The sequence below is a fragment of the Plecotus auritus genome (genome assembly GCF_963455305.1).
Source record: "Plecotus auritus genome assembly, chromosome: 2".
In the NCBI taxonomy this organism is placed as follows: domain Eukaryota; kingdom Metazoa; phylum Chordata; class Mammalia; order Chiroptera; family Vespertilionidae; genus Plecotus; species Plecotus auritus.
This window is the reverse complement of record NC_137771.1, coordinates 115,359,697-115,378,293: the sequence shown is the minus strand read 5'-3', so window position 1 is coordinate 115,378,293 and position 18,597 is coordinate 115,359,697. Positions and strand designations below refer to the sequence as shown.

The window sequence follows — 18,597 nt, the reverse complement described above, 5'->3', positions numbered from 1 at the left end:
AGATCTTTGAACATAGAGAACTGGAAAGCCTTTGAAATACCAGGGCCTCACTTGGATTTGGCCTGCAGTTCAACAATTTAAACAACCACTTGTTCTGTGGACTGGAGTGTTAAGACAAGCAGACTTCATCATTGATAGAGGGCTTGTTGTGTTTGTCCAGCCTGAGACCTTTTCAATGACTGTCTGTCTTTCTAGGCCAAATTGAGGGCTGGGGTTGGGTAGATTGCCTCTGTTTGGCTGCTCCACTGACTTTCCTTGCCTGACAGATGCAGAAGTCCCCAGGGTGGGTTTCAGGCTTTAAGATGGCCAATGGTTTACTGATTCTATCCACAAAGTGAATCTGATCTGCAAATATCTTATGGGGGTTGAGGGGAGCAGGTTATTTCTTGCTTTCTTTTTTATTCTTATTAATTTTAAAATATATTTTTATTGATTTCAGAGAGGAAGGGAGAGGGAGAGAGAGAGATAGAAACATCAGTGATAAGAATCATTGATTGGCTGCCTCCTGCATGCCCCTACTGGGGATCTAGCCCAAAACCAGGGCATGTGCCCTTGACCTGAATCAAACCTGGGACCCTTCAGTCCGCAGGCCCGATGCTCCATCCACTGAGTCAAATAGGCTAGGGCTGTTTCTGACTTTCTTAAATAAGAAGTGGGACAATCAGGACCAGATGATAGAAATGAGACCCCCCACCCCAATCTGGGAAATTTTATATTGATTTTGAAAAATCAACCAGTAATGGCTTCCAAAGTGTCTGGGGGAAGAAACCCTGTAAGGGATTCCACACCAACAGAGCAGAACAGCATCTAGAAATTTGCAAAGTAATTCCTCTCCTCCCAGTTTCAAGAGTTACAACTCAATTTTTAATCTGCTAACATCCCAGCCCTCCTCATTCCATTTTACTAAACTCAATTGATACACTTAAAGAAAATAATGGCAGCTTCTCATACAATAAATTCAAATTCTAAAAGTTAGAGATGTTTGAACACTGACTGACTGAACTGGGTGCTTAATTCTATCTGTAAGACAGAATAACATGAGTTTAAGATTAAAAAAACAAACAAAACAAAATACAACTTGTTGGGGAATGATGATTTTAATATTTTTTATCTTCAAGGGTATGTTGTTTTGTAATAAATACAGGAAGTTCCCAGCAGAGTTCTTTTATTTTCACTGCCAAATTTGAAAATGGTCAAAGAAAGACTAAAAGACTTTTCAGATCCACACTTTTTTTTTTTTTCCACTCACACATGCAGGCTACAAGACCGTTCTGTACAAACATGTGTAAAAATATTTAACTAGTAACTGTTTCCCTCCCCCCGCCCCCCCAACAGGCTCAAAGTCAGGAAATGAGATACGACATCTTTGGGGATGAGGAGACGATTGCGACTTTACCAAACGGCTCTGAAAGAGTCGAGTAAGTTAAAATCCTCTTTTGAATATTGGTTTGCTGAAGTTATTTCTCTTTTAAGTAGAAAATTTTGTTTTGTCTTTTGCTTATGTTGGTTGTGAGTTTGGGGATGTTTCTTGAGTTCAAGTGAAACTTAGAGCAACACCTTGCTGCTTAATAAATTTGCACACAAATCAGCAACTCAACGTCCCACCGGCAGCTGACTAATTCCTCAAAGCCTACTCATCTGGATGTTCTAGAATTAATATTTGACGACTCTCTCATTGAAACAACCACCCCTGACCTTCTGCAGTTCCACTGTCACATTATTCTATGACATATTCATCTTGAATTCATTTCCAGATAATTTGATTGGAATAAGGTTTGACATGTATTGGCTTCCATGAAAGAAGCATACTTTGATCTTGGTGATGGGGTTTACATGATATGCATCATCTTTACCAGGGACAGCAGCCTTCTGCAATGTGGTGGTGATGATCTTCCCACAATGTGGTGTCTGAACAGGGAGTGACTGACAGCTGCTCAGTCAGGAATACCTTCATTGTGAAAAATTTAATTTAATATTCCATTTAGAATAAGCATATGATTTAGGGTTGGGTGTTTCTCCTTCCAGGCATCTAGTTTTCCTCATTTTAACTACACCACTAGCTGATGGTTGCCTCCAAGGTGTTTTTTTGTTTGTTTGTTTGTTTTTGTTGTTGTTGTTGCTGTTGGTAGAAAAAGCAACCTTCTTAACAAAAATTAAATGACAAATCAGGAAATGGTTATCTTCTATTATTTTGGGATGATTTGATGACAGAATTCTCAAGAGAGGTGTGGTTATTATGTAAATTCTGTTATTTTAGTTTTTCAATGCTGTTCTGTAAAATCCTTTAGCCATGTTTCTTAATCTTTTGTTGAAAGATGTTTCGCAGAACCATTGTTTGAAAATTAAATTCTATCTAAGTATATTTTCTTTCATACTTAGTTCCATTAATGATGACTAAAGCCCAAACTGGCATAGGAAAGGGGAGGAATGTCTCCAAAATCCTCATAGATCTCATCTCCTTTGTACAATTTGGACCTGTACATATGGTGGCCTCCTGGGGCTTAAGTTATTTAATTACTTTCCCATAAGAATAGAGACAATCTCTCAGTGCAGGAATCCTCAAGTCTGTCAGTGACTAGGATCTGAAGAGATTTGTTCCTAGTTTGGGTTGGTAACCTGGGCAGAAGTGAGGAAGAAAAGATTGAACAAGTGACTGCAGATTTAGATGCAGAACATCCAGGCAACAAGGCTTATGCTTAACCAGGCTCTGTGCAGTGGCCCTTGGCTCCCAGGATACTGCTAGATAATCATCATTTAGCATTGTTTAAAAGAGCAAAGTTGGAAAATAGCCCAGTTATGCATCTGAAATTTTCCTGATTTCTTTCTTTCCCAGGAAGAGAGATCAGACATTTCCCCATTTGAGCCAATGATGTGAGGAGCTCTGGCAGATTATGGCATCATCAAATGTCATATTTCTATACAGCAGGATTAGAAAATCAGTTTAGTTTATGCTATTGCATTGGTTTGGCTCAGATAAAGAAGGGTATATAGGGCATGATGTTGGGCATTGGAGGGATGTTTAGGGTCTGTTGTGCTCCAAACAGTCTCCCATCCATGAAGGCCTCCAGAGCTTCTTTGACCCCTGCTGAAAGATCTCTGGACACCAGAATATGTCTTTTTTACTGCAAATGAAGCAGGAAAGTGGAATCAGTAATGTTATAAACTACAGGATGGTTAGGAAAAGAATATTCCAGCCACGCATTTGGTATTGGAAGCAAGTGTGGTGAGATAAAGTTCTGAAAGAAAAATTCTGATCACCATTGAGGGGGATAATACTCCTCAGCCTGCCCAAACAATAATCAATGATACCTGAACTCCTTGCTATCTGGGCACTAGAAGACCCAAATGAATGTCCCTGAAAACTAAAGTACGCCTGCCTACATTGATGTCCCACCTGTCTTTTGTGATTAGCTGGATACTGCTTTGTTGATAACTTCAGAAATAAGCCTTGAAGACCCTTATGTAATTGCCCAAAATTTTCCTTTTATAAATATTAGTGGGTGAAATCAATTTTTTCTACCTACCTCTGTCTCTCGGGAAATGTCCAGATGTTTTCCATGTTTCAAGAGAAGGCTGCATCTGGGAGGGAGCTCCACAAGGTCAGGTAACTGTCAGTGAATTTGACTGAATCAGATGAATCTGCCCTTCTGCTGTTGGCACAAAAAGCCATACACATGTTTGAAGCTTTTCAAGGTAAAGTTAATAAGTGATAGTGTGTATAAAACCTCTGCTTTTTATCCATAGAGTCCATGGTGTCAATCCGTAGAATTCAAGTAGTCTGCAAACATGGATGGGGGGGGTGGGGAAGAATCTTTATTTTCACCACCTTCTAATGGAAAGTTATCATATTCTTCTTTACAATTATGGGCAACACACACAGTACTATTAGAATGCACTAGTTCAAAAGGGTTCCAATAGGTTCCAAAGCATAAAACAACTTAAATACCCTTGTTCTGTACAATTACTCAATGCTTTTGATACAGGTGGGATCACCATGTATATATTAAGAGATACATTTTTGTGCAAATCAGAGTTTTAATGGAAGTCAAAGTGGATGATGAGTTTGACAAACATCCTGAGCAGTAGGTTGTAGATGGCCCATGATCAGGTGGGAAAGAAAATGCTTTAATTGCTGAACTATTGCAAAAGCACCCTGCACTTAGGTCTGAATGCTACCGGAGGAGGTGACTAAGTTCTGTGTTGAGGGATGCTTAGGAGAAACAGTGAGGGAACCTAGGGAGGGACACACACCTTTGGGTTTTTGGTTTTGGTCTTTGTTATTTTCTGAGCCCTACTTGGGTTCAGCCCAGACTTGCCTAGTAAGCTGCATCATTCAACGGACACCTGCACCAAGGGGAGCCTTAAAATCACTCACAGAGACTAGAATACCTCAATACTCTGGCTAGAGACAGAGATCTTTCCTGACCAGGCTTAGAGGAAGGGAAAACGGGAAGGGAGACCATAGGAGGTGCCTGTAGGCAGAGGGATAAGTCCAAGAAAGTGAGACTGTTGGAAAACGTGAAAGCCAGGAAAGGAGACAAATCCTCAAAGCCTAGTCTCAACACTGCTGTGGAAGTCCTTGGTTTCCAGAGCAGACAGGGTTAGGCTGTCAAATGCTTTCCTTCAACTTTTTTAAAAATATATTTTTTCATTGATTTCAGAGAGGAAGGGGAAGGGAGAGGGAGATAGAAACATCAAAGATGAAAGAGAATCATTACTCAGCTGCCTCCTACATGCCCCACACTGGGGATCAAGCCTGCAACCTGAGCATGTGCCCTGACCAGGAATGGAACTGTGACCTCCTGGTTCACAGGTCAATGCTTAACCATTGAGCCATGCCAGGCCCAGCCAATTTTTTTTTCAATGCTAACCATAGCACCAATTGGTTGTGTTGCTTAAGCTCTTCCAGCTGGAGGAACAGAAAGACCTGCACTTGCCAAAACCAGGGGAAATTGTTGTGGAAGCTAATCCCTCAATAAAATGCACCTGAAGCAGGAACAATGTATTAAATGAAGAAAGTCTGAAAGAACCTGCCAACCATTATAAATAAGTAAATTATTTTTACAATTTAAAAGAAATTCTTATTTATACTGACTAGGCAATGTATAATGATCCTTGCTGCTGGGAATGGGTGGGACAACTTAAAAACCCTGCATCAGAGTTCATAATAATCTGTCCAAACTTCTCACCTCTGCTATGGGTATGGGGATTTTTACCCAATCTTTAAAACATCTCTTAAAAACCCTTTTCTGCCAAAACCGGTTTGGCTCAGTGGATAGAGCGTCGGCCTGTGGACTGAAGGGTCCCAGGTTCAATTCTGGTCAAGGGCATGTAACTTGGTTGCAGGCACATCCCCAGTGGGAGGTGTGCAGGAGGCAGCTGATCGATGTTTCTCTCTCATTGATGTTTCTGACTATCTATCACTCTTCCTTCCTCTCTGTAAAAAATCAATAAAATATATTTTAAAAAAAACACCCTTTTCTCAGCTTTGGGGTGCTATCTATGGCAATCAGAGAAGCCCAAGTACTTAGGCTGGCATTTTGGGCGGAGACCAAGGCAAGGGTAGAAGCCAGCGGCCCTTTTCATCACCAGGTGATGTAGCTCATCCTAACCGGGTTGACACAAACAAAGGATACCCTCAGCCCCTTTGCTCAGACTTGAATGTTTTTGTTTGTTTTTTTTTTCACCTCACGCCCCCACCCCAAGACTGTATAATCCGAAGGCCAGGAAGCCACAGTTCTCTCACAGCCTGGCCTCTACTCTTAATATGGCCTTTACTCTTATCAGAACTTTAAAGACAGGCGAGGAAGGAGGCAGTGACTCTGGCAACAGGCAACAGGTGGGAGCTGAGAGTGGAATTGACCCCTAAATCTACCCTTTCTCAAAGGCTCCGTTTTGGTGTCAGGGTCTACAGAGCTCAAGGAGGGAGACCTGGGAGAGTAAGGAAATGGAAGAGTGAAGAAATGTTCCTTCTTGCTATGCTAGCCTTTGTTACTTTGGCCAGTCCACCTATGGGGTGCTGTGATTTATGGCTGAGAAGTTCCTTAGCCCCTCTCAGGAGGGCTGGGTGGGTTTAAAGTCAGCCTCACCAAGTCATCAACTCCTCCTGCTCACTCCTGGCTCTGGCCAGGACTGGATTCTGGGGTTCACCAGTCTGTGAGAGCGCCAGGCACCAGGAGGGGGGATCGCAAAGGTTATGTGGGAAGATGGGAGCCAGGGAGGGGAGAAGGAAGGATACATGTTGGAAGGCATAGTGTGGTCTGGGCTTGGGAGAAATGAGAGAGAGAGAGAGAGAGAGAGAGAGAGAGAGAGAATGAATTTCGGAGAAATCCAGAAAGTAAAATTATGCTCCAGGGCTACTAGCCTAGGTGTTCTTTTGCACCAGGCCGTCTAGCCTGCAGCGGTCTTTCCTCCCTAGATCTCCACCTACGCTTTCACATGACTCCTGGGACAAAGCGCTGAAGCTGTCCCAGTGCTCCGAATGCTGCCTATCAGTCCTGGCAAGACTGGGTACAGTAGGTCTACCCCGAGGACATGTGCAACGCAATACCCCTCCCCAAAGTCGTGGAGAACAGAGGCATTACCTCGCTCCCTCACTTTCAAGAGCATATCCATCCAGCTTTGGGGAGAGAAGGGGGAGGCTCAAGAGGAGATAATCCGTGCCTGGGTCAGAGCGCAGGAGCAGTAGAAGTGGGAGCTGAGAGGGGGCAAGGGAGGGCGATGGGGGAGGGGAAGGGAGAGGAGGAGCTGGAGCAGTTGTGTGTGTGTGTGTGTGTGTGTGTGTGTGTGTGTGTGTGTGTGTCCGGGAACGGCGAGACCTGTCATCTCTGACGTCGGGCCCGGCAGCAGGCCAGTGGGCGACCTAGTCGACCTAGGTGATTGTTCCTCTCTGCGAGCCCGGGCGGGCCCCAATCTCTATTCACTTCCTCACGCGCTCTGCTGCCGCCTCTGTAGCATGCGGGTTTCAAGTAGGCTTTAAAGATCGAGGGTGGTGGTGGGAGGGAGGAGTAAAGTCACAATCCAAATCTTAAGGGGGGAAAAAAAACCTCTTCAGAAGTTGTTCTGTGATTCTTCTTTCCCCTCCACACTGTCAGGTGACAGTGGCTTGAACGGTCCGACCCTGGCAACTCTGGGGAGTCTGAGTCCGGATGCAGGCCGCCCACTCCCAGCGGACCTGGGCGCTGAAATTAGTGCATATGGCCGGGCGCTTCAGCAGCACCCCCACCACCTACAACATCCCCACTGCCCTTATCCCCAATCCCCCTCAGGGTGGGCGTTGTTGGCCGCCAAAGCATACTTGAGGAGCAGGTCGGGCTTCCCTTGGAGCAGAGCGTAGGGGCTCCGGACTGCCCACAGACGACTCAGCATTGCGTGTCCCACTATCCCTTCCACAAGCCGAGCCGCCACCATCCATCTAAGGTTGGGGGGCTTTACCTCACGTGGCCTATTGGGTTTGCTGCTGACACTATCTGGCTCCAAGTCTGGGGTCTGAAGGCAGAGGCTGTAGACCTGCTTCCCCCTCCCCCCAACCCCGCCAGGTGGAACGCTCAGCTCATGCCACCTGTTCTCACGCTCGCTATTTGTCTTGACAACAGGTAGTAGCTCCGGACATTATGACCCCCAGCTCATTGCTGCCTCCAGCCCCTCGGTGTTCCCTGGCCTTCACGAGCAGCCTGCCGAGGCCTCCGCCAGTGGCACTTTGAACGGACTCCTGCGACTGGGGCTCCCCAGAGAAATGAATGCGCGGCCCGAAGCCTTCTCACCAGGACCAGTCGCCCACAGCAACGCCCTAGCAGCTGCCGGGGCCCTGCATGGCTATGGGGGCATGAACCTGACAGTGAACCTCGCTGTGCCCCAGGGTCCCGGTGCCTTCTTCCGTTACATGCGCCAGCCCATCAAACAGGAGCTCATCTGCAAGTGGCTGGCGGTCGATGGCCCCGAGCTCCCGCACCTCTGCTCCAAAACTTTCAGCACCATGCACGAGCTGGTCACGCACGTCACTGTGGAGCACGTCGGCGGCCCAGAGCAGGCCAACCACATCTGCTTCTGGGAGGAGTGTCCGCGCCAGGGAAAGCCCTTTAAAGCCAAATACAAACTTGTAAATCACATCCGCGTTCATACAGGCGAAAAGCCCTTCCCCTGTCCTTTCCCGGGGTGTGGGAAGGTCTTTGCTAGATCAGAAAATCTCAAAATACACAAAAGAACTCACACAGGTCAGTATTCGGCACTATCTCGTTTAGATCCTCTGGGGAAGCAGGGGCCTCTTCCCTGCCCTTGGGCTGGATTTCCTCAAGTTTCATCCAGGGAGTGTGTGTATATGTGTGTGTGTGGGGGGGGGAAGGGTATTTGGTGTTTCCATGAGCCAAGCCCATAAAATATTAATTATGTTCTTCTATTAGAGTTACAGAAGTTCCCAAGACTGAGTGTGGGGAAGACAGTAGAGAATTTCTGCTCTAGGAGGCAAGGGTGAAGGTGTTTGGGTCTCTGAGTGTATGAATGTGTGCTCCCTGCCCATTTAGTTTGCTTTTAAGGTATTTAAATAGTACTATTTCTCAGTTTTAAATATATAGGAACAATTTAATTTTTCCCAGTTTTTTTGGCCAACACTCTTCCAGCCTTACAACCTGACCACCACCTGAACTGAGGGGTCATCAGGCCTTTGGCTACTTCTTTAGGATTTGGGGTCTCTAGGCTAACTTTTGGTGCCTTGATAACTGGACACTTGGGACAATTGACAAACCTCTCTTCTACTTTAGCAGAGAGCCAAGGAGACTCATCTGCCTTAAATGTCATTTACTGAGCTGTTAAGTGAAATGGGGACATGTGTCAACCACATCTGTCAGTTCTAGTTAACAGAAAGGAAAGGAACCAGGGCAAGAGCCTGCAAAGTTGAACTTCTCTGGCCAGAAGCATCTATAATTAATGCAATTGCAAGGAGAAAGTTTTCACACTTTCCAGAACAGCCTGTGAAGTTACATTAATTAGTTTAGCAGTCATGTTTATACTCCAGTTAGCTAGGGTTTTCTTGCCCACTCTCCAAGTTTAAGAAATCAACATTACCCTCCCCTGTTTGTTTTTTGTGTTTGTTTGTTTGTTTCCTGGGGGGAGAGGGGCGGAGAGAACTGGACCGGTGGCCAGACCAGGGTATGAAATAAGTTCCAGCTTGGTGCTCCACTTCTCCTCCCTGGTGCTCTGTTTTACTCACCTCTATTATTGATAGAAACAATGGCAATTATTAGAGTCAAATAACTCTCCCAGGCTCGCAATGCCCAGGAAAGAATCCTGCTAAATCCCGCCTTCTCTCGCAAACCCTGCGATCTTGAAGAAGGTCCGTGGCCAGGAAAACGGCACACGCGGAGGCCAGACCACCAAAGTCCACTTTTAGTCTCCTACTTTATTTCTGGAGCACATCTGGAAACGTATGGTTTTCTGAAGCTGTTTCCAGGATGCCTCCTCCCCATCAGAGTTTCATTCCGGTGTGAGGCAGAAAGAAGTGAGGTACTGTTCACTGCCTACAGGCTGGCTACTCCAGAAGCTGGCGGTCCACACTGCAAAGGTAGACACGCAGTCCTGAGCCAGAGGAGGAACTGATTTTTAAAGACAGGGGAGTTCTAAACAAACACAGTTTGCCGGCCTACTGTTTGAAGGCCGTGAAGCAGAAAATGGTTAAATTCCTAGTTTAATCGACCTACAGCAGCGAAACAAGTTCCGTGCGCCCGGGCTGGCTCAGGTTTCTTCTATCCGGGACCAAATCCTAAGTGCGTCCTTTCCGATAGCAGTCCCAATTCATTACCGCTGGAGTTAAAAACAAAAACAAAAACGAAAAAAACCCTGCAGGGCCTGGTCCACCGTTTCTCTCAGCCCCCTCCTAAGTAATGAAAAGAGGGGGGAAAAACAACAAAATGTCTCTCAAATGGCAATAGACCTCACGACAAATTATTCATGAAGACAGTTCAACAGGAAAATAATTGCCTTTTCAAATATTAATGGCGTTTTATTTTCTCGACTCGCGGAAGCGGCGAATGATTATTTCTCGGGAGTTAAAATTCTCCGGATCTGAATCCTAGGCCTGGCCTCGGATGCGGCTGCCCAGAGCCCAAGCCGAAAGGTTTCACTTAGTGGCGGTCACCGCAGTCCCGGAAAAAGGTGCCGCCGCGAGGGAAACGCAGGCGAGCCGCCGCGCTCCGGCCCGACCTCGCCGCCTGGCGCCCTTCCCGGGACCCCTGTGCCGCGGACTCGCCCCGCCTTCCCAGGCGGTGGGCAGGGAGAAGCAGGCTGGGGTCTGAGGTGGAGACCGAGCCCGGGCGGAGACGCTCGGACAGCCCGGCACAGCCACAAGTGCGAGAAAATGGCGCTAGCGCACCGAGCTGCCGCTGCCAAACTTTGTCGCGCGGGCCTGGCGCGGGGCTGGGGAAGGGGCCTCTCTTGGTAGTGGAGCTTCTGGGAGGAGACTCCGGGCCTTTCACGACTCAGCCCCTGGACCCGCTGCTCAGGAGGGCTGCAAAGCCCTGGACCAACCCTGCCTCTCCACATCCACCCACCCAGGGCTCAGAGCACAGACCCGGTGGCAGGGAGGCGGTGGGGGGCGGGGGGTAGATGGGGGTGTTAGACGGAGAAACCAGGGCGACTCCAGCAACTGGGGAGAGGCCGCGAGGGCAGGAGGGCGCGCGGGCACCGCTTCTCTTGGCCTCCCAGCGGCCTCGGAACTTCCAGGCCCGTATCACCTTCAGTGTCCTGCTTTTTTCCGCCTCTGCTTCTCGTCTGGGATGAAATCATTATTCCTGTTTTAAGTGAATATCCAACGAGGCGCTCACAAGATGGGATAAGTGTGTGTGTGTGTGTGGGGGGGGGCAATCAAGCTTAAATTACACACCACTTCCGTTTTCTCAGCAAATCTTGTTTCCTTTTGCGGGTGCTAAATTGCATGGTTCTTGTTAGATATTTTTTTGGGAGGTGGGGGGAGAAAATGAAGAAAAGTTTTAGTTTGGCAAATACAGGGATTAAAGGGAAGAAAACGAGGGGCAAATAAGGGCACTGATTTATTTTGCATGTCTCTTTATTCATTTTTATAAAACGGTACCGGTGTCCCGAGAAATAGCAGATTCTAGCACCGTTCACTGTTACACTGTACTTGCAATAGTCCTGCAGGGGGAGGACGCAATGGCTGGGCGGGGACCAAGACCTGGGTTCACAAACCTCTGCAGCCTTGAGGCGAGGGTTGTGCGCAAACCTCTGGCTCAGCGTGAGCCTGGGCGGACATCGAGAATGGGTGCTTTGTTTAAACCTAACCCCAAAGCTCTCGTCTTTCCTGGGAGTCACGGGAGAAGCGACCACAAAGGCAACAATCCTGCAGCCATGCACCTCTTTCTTCTCAACCAGAAGCTTGGGAGCGGATCCCTCTATCCAGGGAGCACGGCGGCATCCAATTATTTAAAGCGCCTATACGCTTTCTCACCTCCTTCCCGGCTCAGCAGCAACCTGGGCTTCCGGCTTCTCGGGGCTCTTTCCTCCCCCACAGGCCAGCGAATCCAGCCCTCGGTGAGCTCCGGGATTGGAGCTCGGTCCTTCGCCAACCTAATGCGCACTCGCGCCTTCCCGCGGCTCTATAGGGCATCGCACCAGGGAGCCGAGTCCCTTGTGAGTCTACCCCGGCTGCCCTCTGGCCTTCGGTCCGCGGGGACGGACCAGGCGTGACCTCAGCAGCTGCGCTCACACGGAAGCCTCCAAGCTCAAGGGTTCGATTGGGAGACAGGCCGCGGATCCCACTGGGCCCGGGCAGATCCTGCCGCACGGGCCTCTCACCTCAGGTCTGCTGGGCCCAACTCCCGGGCGTGGTGGTCTGGGGAGGGTCAGTTGAACACACAGCCAACTGGGCCTGGGAGAGCTGGCTGCCCGCTGCAGCGTCTCCAGGAAACCTCAGGAGCAGCGTAATAAAGTAGTATTGGCGGTTCTCTTAGGTAGCGGGATCCCGAGCAGTTTAGGCAAGATTTGAAGAATGCTGCTAAACGTTTGCCCTCAGGGGATCGAAGTGAAGGGGGAGGAAATTCCCATTTCCTGTAAAAATCGCCTGTGAAGTGAATCATTGCTCAGAATACCTTTTCCTACGGCACGAATACACACTGCGCACATGTCATGTGCATCGGGTGTGCACTACTAAATTATCCCATCGCCTTGACATTTATACAAAACCTTTTTTAGGAAACAGTTTGGGCCAGGATGGGGTGTGTGCGGGATGGTCCTCTGAGCGGGGAACCTTTGGCTGGAACAGCAATTGTAAATTGAGCAGATAAAACCTCCTCGGTCAACTCTGTTTTCTGGGCAGAGGAGCTTCTGGCTCCGAATGGAGAAAATTTGGAGGAAAACAATCGGAGTAGATCAGGATTTTCCAGGATGGAAACTTAACTAAGATGGATTCTTTGTCGCTCCTCCTCCGTACCCTCCTCCAGGCTCATGCAGGAGAGGGGGGAGGGGGGAGCTGCAGGAGGCAGCTTAGAGGGCGCACTCGGAGACGGGAGGGAAGAAGGTACCAGGCCTAAGGGGCCTAACACAAAAGTTTCTGAAAATCTTTACCGGTTCTTTTCCAAATAATGGAAAAGAAATTTAGGGAGGTTTGTGAGGCCGAGCCAGACCCGGGTCACACGCACTAATGTCTCTGCAATTGCCTCCATCAGGGGAGAAGCCCTTTAGGTGCGAGTTCGAGGGCTGCGAGCGACGCTTCGCCAACAGCAGCGACCGCAAGAAGCACTCGCATGTGCACACGAGCGACAAGCCATACACGTGCAAAGTACGCGGCTGCGACAAGTGCTACACGCACCCCAGCTCGCTGCGTAAGCACATGAAGGTGCACGGGCGCTCACCACCGCCTCTTAGCTCTGGCTACGTCTCTGCCACGCAATCTGCGGTTGGGTCGCTTTCGTCCAACTTCGGCCGCGAGCCCCCGGTGGCCTCCTCGGCGGCAGTAGTGGCTCGTGGCATCGAATTGAGAGAATGGTATGTGTGTCAAGGCACTGGCCGTGTTGTAACTGCCCCCGCCGCGCCAAGTTGGGCGCCAGCATCTGGCCCTGCCGCTGCTGCCCGCTGCTTATGGTATTAGGGCTACTGCTGTGGTTGCTGCTCTGTGAGCAATGACTGCTAGTCTAGATCTGGTTCTTGAGGCTTGAAGAGAAGGGAAGGAAACAAGAAGGGAAGGAAGGAGGGAAGGAAGGAAGGAAGTTAGTTCACTGCTAATGGTTGTTAGAGGACATTGAATAAAATGTAAATATGCTACTTATTTATTCTACAGTCACACCCAGTAACACCCCCCCACACACACACACCTTCATGACCTGGTAGCATGAAACCAGTGTTGGGGTAAAGAAGGTAGATAAACAGACAAAAATAAAAAATATATATTAGGAGAGTTTATGTGCAATCTTGGCAACTTCATGTGACAAAACTAAGACCACAAAGTCTTCCTGAGGTTCAGATAATGGGAACTATTTTCCTCCAGGATTGGACCACTTGGATTGTCAGGCCCCACTTCTTTCTCAGTTCTCAGTTGCAGTCTCCATCAAAGTTTGGATCACTTATATCTTACCTCCTATTTCCTTCCTCTTTTGCTTCTTTACAATTTCACCTTACAGCTGTCTTTTGAAACAAAAGTACACAACTTCCAGATCTCAAAAATTTCCAGCACATTTATAAAAGAGATAAGAGAGTTTCAGCACCACCGCTGGGACTCACATGCCTCTCCCCTGGGAACTAACCCAAGCACACAGACACATCTGTCTGCTAGTCTGCTTCGTATATACATTATATACTTGGGGTGGGGGGTGAGTTCAAACAATGGGAAATTCAGACAAAGGAGTGCTAGAGGGGCTTTAAGATTCATTGCTCAGAGGTCTCCCCAGACCAATCATCATCTCCTCCCACCTCCTACCCTTGTCTAGCCTTGGCTTATGGAATCTTGTGGCTGCTTGGCACTAGGAGTGCAGTGAGCCAATGACGTCACTGAGCCTAGGTCTCCACTGGAGAGGTATCCAACCTAGACCACAGCGTCTGGATAAATTCAGTCAATTCTGTGATGATCTTTAAAAATCTCACAATGTTGGTCTCTCTCTCTTTTTTTTTAAGGTGAAGAAGGGTACACAAGATGAAGTGCAATAACAAATGTTTTAAACGCAAATACCCAAATGGGTTTAGATTGAATGTGTATTATTTATTTTAGAGAAAGAGAGAGAGAGAGACGAAGAGAGAAAAACATTAATTTGTTGTTGTACTTATTTATGCATTCATTGGTTGACTCTTGTATGTGCCCTGACTGGGGATAAAACCCATAACCTTGTTGCATCAAGATGATGTTCCAACCAACTGAGTTAACCAACCAGGACTGAATGTATATTTTATGTGCTGGGTACTAAGTCCCGAAAAAGAGAACCAGATGCTGGTGGCAGGGAAAGGGAAAGTCTTTGCAACTGTTTCCAGGGGGGGGGGGGGCACGGAAATTGGGGCCTATTTTCCATTCTAATACCCTGGGAGAATGGGGTTTCCCAGAAATCCTTGTTGAGATTTAGAGGGGAAAAAAGAAAGAAAAAGAAGGGGGGAAATCTTGCACAGACCCATTCCAGTCCCCTAAAAGTACCCCTAATAAAAACCAGAATCTTCTCAACACATCCTTAGTGAATCTCTCCTTGTGGAAGGGGAACTACAATGCCCTCCCCTCCCCCTCCACTACAAGAGGGCTCAGATGCTGCCTGGTCAAGGGCTGTGTTGGCAGCAAACCTTGTTCCCCTCTGAAACACCTGCCCCATGGCCAACGTGCAGAGGGCATCTGGGAAATTTGCATCTTCTGACAATGTTTAAAAATTCTCCCATTCCCAAATTGGACTAGGTTCTTTCTCTTGTGTTTCTAGACCCAATTGGCCTTCCACCCATATCCAAAACAATAAAATAAAAACAACAATGTTTGGTAGGCTACTAATCACCTATAATTTTTCATTTGCTTGTTACAGATGTCCACCACTTTGCTCCTAAGGTAATCTCGCCCAGTGCAGCTGAGAGCCCGCATCTCGAGCCTGCGACATCAAAGGGCTCGCACACAAAGCAATGTTTCTTCGCCACGGTGCATCTTCATGGTAAGTTAGGATTTCTATGGCAATGGGCAAGTCTCACTGAAATCCTGAAAGGACAAGCCTGGAGCCTGTCCAGGCTTTTCATTAAGGACATAATATTTACGTCTAACAGGCCTTTTCCCCTATGTATACAAGTATATATTTTTGTTTGACGCAGACTAAATCATTTTCATTTAATTTCCGGTAAACAAAACCCACGCGAATGGGCACTTGTTCTCGATCATAATAAAAATGGATAATAATGGGAAAGAAGAAAAAGGCCGCTTGAATCGCCGCTCAGCCCTCTTTGTTTCTGCTTTCTGTGGTGATCAGAGGGCGCATTTGGGTTTGATGGCGAGTTTCTAAAGGCGAGGAAATGGTTTTTAAGAGGAGAAAGAAAAGGAGAAAGGTCTAATCAAGCTCGGGTTGTTCAAAGAGTTGAGTTTTGGGGCTGAAAGTGTGAGTTTGACGGTGCATCATCACACCAAGTTGGGCTTGCCATGGAAATGCGCTCAGGGAGCGGCCCCTTCAAAGGCGGCACACTTCATTGCAGACACTCTAAGAAGATACATTTGTGCTGACCTTTGCTTTCATGCCATTTGATACTGTCACTACGTTCTCCAATATATACTTCCCCCTTAGGACCTGCCTCGCTGACGTTTAGGGGTTCACCCTGCATTCTAACGTAGGTGGGTGCTTTGGCACCAGGGATGCTTTCAGGAAAGGGAAGAACCTGACTCAGCACACAGACTCCGCACATCTTGGCTGTCCCTCAAAAAGGCTCCAAGATCAGGAGTAAATAACTTTAGGGCAACCTCACAAGCTAAACAAGTAAGCATGCCAAGCTCAGTTCTGTGCAATGCACCTCTCTGCATCTTGAGCAAGGTGGAGGCCTGAATTTGAGTGAGACTTGCAGAGCAGAGGAGCCACACTGGATGAGTCTGAGAAGTTCAGACTGTGGCTTTCAGTCATTTCCACTTTGGCCCCAGCACAGCCCATTCTGCCCCTCTATCCCAGAAGTCTCTTGCAGCCACCCCAAACTTACTTCTCCCTAGTGTGCTGTGTATGGTATTCCTCAGGCCTGGGCTGGCCCTGGGCATGAGCACAAGAGTGCAAGGCCAAGGAGATAGGGAAGATGGCAGGAAAGTTAGAAGTCCATGTTCCCTTAATTGTCATGTTGTTTATTTTATCCAAGTACCCTAGAGAATAGGGGAAAAATAAACATGGTGGAAAAAAAAATCAAACAGTGGAGTCTTCTTTAGTGCCAGTCCTTGTGGTTGAATAAAAAGGATGGTCCACTTTCTATTGAGCTGAGAAATCTTTGAAGTGAGAGTTATTATCTGAGACATTCTTGCTTGTCGTCCTAACAACGCTGATGAAATGTAAAAGGTTCTTTGTCAGCGATTTGTTCTCCTCTCTGTCAAACTCTCTCTGCCCTGTTAGTTTCAAACCGTTTCTAAAGAGATAAAAATCAAACTTCGTTAAAAAAGAAAAGACATGCACACTAACTGGTAACTTTAGGGCTAAGTCCTGCTTACAGGAAAACAAAAGTAATGCAGAGACATCAGGTCCAAGGAGGTGTACAGATGATGAGGGGCTCTTTGTACAGGCTCTGACACAGGCATGTAGGCTTCTCCAAGGTCTGGCATGGCACTCAATCAGTTCAAGTCAGGTCACTTGAGCCTCCTCTGGGGACCCCTCAAGATCCCAATATTCTTGTTTGGGACCCTAAGGCTGCAGCCAAGTTATGGTTAATATTTCCTGTTCCTTCAAAGACAATCTCTGAAAAAAAAAAATAGACCCATTGTGTGTTTCTTCTCATTAGCAGCGATCAGCAAGCCTTTTCTGCCATTAATAGAAAGGAGAGTGGCTTGAGGGAGAGAGACATTTTTATAATTTCCTATTTTCTTTGGAATCTTGGCACTTGGAGTTCAGAAGATTCAGTTTACAAGATAGTGACCCCAGAATGCATGCAACACCCCCTCCCATCCACAAATGCAGTTCTTCATGTTATACCGTGCCCAGGAAAAAACTTTCACCATGTCCAGCTTTCCCCAAACCTCCTTCATGTGGTTTTAAAGGTGGTTTAAACAAACAAGATGTCCTAGTCTCTCCACTCTGTGTGTGCTGACTAAATTATTTGTGAAGTAGTTTTCCCTGAGCTGTAACCCATGCTATTATTATAGTTGCAAAAAAATTTTGTCTCTTGTATTGATTTTTAGTTGCTTACTCAAGATCCCCATATGTTTATTTATATTGTTAATTTATGGGAAAATATAATGATTACAGTAAATATTAATTATACAGACAGGCAAATATTTTGTAATCATAATTCACCCACACACAATTCTGACTGAAGCCCTAGACTGTTTAGTACCCTCTCTACCCACACTGTTTGTGATTTATCATCTGTCCCCTTAGCATCCTAAATTATGAACTAACTTGAAATAAAATGTTGTTATATAGTACTTGACTGAAAGTGATTGTTAAATAAAAACACAGTTGAAAGAGATGGCTTGATTTTGCTGTAAATATGTAAAACTGAATTAAAATCTGTGATTGTTTTCCCTCCAAATACCTTTGTGTACATGGAGCTCCATTTGGATATTTTCTTTGGAAATAAAGGATGTGATGTTTTCCTTCCTCTTTTGAATCTGAGTATTTTGTTATTGCTTCATCATCCTGGGAAAGATTTGGGACTCTTCCACAGCCTCCAGTTCTCTTCCCTGCCTTCCTCATGGCTTCACAGGAGCATCTCTGAAGCCTAGTTGTTCAGAATAGAAAAACAAAGGAACCAACCAAAGGTACCATCCTGGAAGAAACCTCCCTCACCCCCGATTGGCACTCATTAACCGATTTCCATTATGGAAGGAGAAAAGGTAAAATTGTCTCATTGTCTCTCTGGAAAGGCTGTCTTCTCTGTGGCTCCACAAGGCTCACCCTCTCACCAACTACCTCTGCCTTTCTAGAGAAAAGTCTATTAGTTTGGAGGGAATAAAAATAAGGAAAGAAAACCACAGGTCAGGGTGGCTCCAATCCCTGCCTAAGCCCTGATGGGGTACATGGGTGCACGGTTGGCTGCAAGTCCTAGCTGGTTTCCACTTCTCCCAGAAATAGCCAATGCTCAGAGAAGAGCGAAGGGCCAAGCCTTCAGACTGCGTGCCTACGCCGCCGGCCCGCAAGACTCTTTCCTGGGCCCCAATTGTAATCCTCATTGGGGTTTAGCATGCAGGGGCCCTTTACTTGGCCCTGCCACTGGAGAAATAATTTCAGATTTTTCAGGACCACAGGAATCACTAGCGCCTTCCCACCTACCAGGCTGTTAGGGGGCCTCCGGCCCCGCGTCCTCACATTCCCCCTCCCACTGCGCAGGCTCGGGGTCCAGCGTCGGCCCCAGCTCAACTACTGAGTAGATTCCCGCCGGCCAGGCTGGGGCGGGGGTCGCACTGAGTGAAAGGAAGACTGCTTTAGGGGCTAGACTGCTAAGTCTCCTTATAGAACACTTTGG

At 47.2% G+C, this 18,597-nt stretch overlaps 1 protein-coding gene across 1 annotated transcript; it reads left to right on the top strand.

Annotated features, from left to right (window-relative positions):
• Window positions 1-1,350: 1,350 nt before the first annotated feature.
• ZIC4 (Zic family member 4) lies at window positions 1,351-17,733 on the top strand (the record flags this gene model as incomplete). Its single annotated transcript, XM_080654059.1, is given in 5 exon segments — window positions 1,351-1,356; window positions 1,361-1,418; window positions 7,596-8,213; window positions 12,672-12,990; window positions 14,991-17,733. Coding segments are annotated over 5 exon segments (1,002 nt in total). The 3' UTR covers window positions 14,992-17,733.
• Window positions 17,734-18,597: the final 864 nt, after the last annotated feature.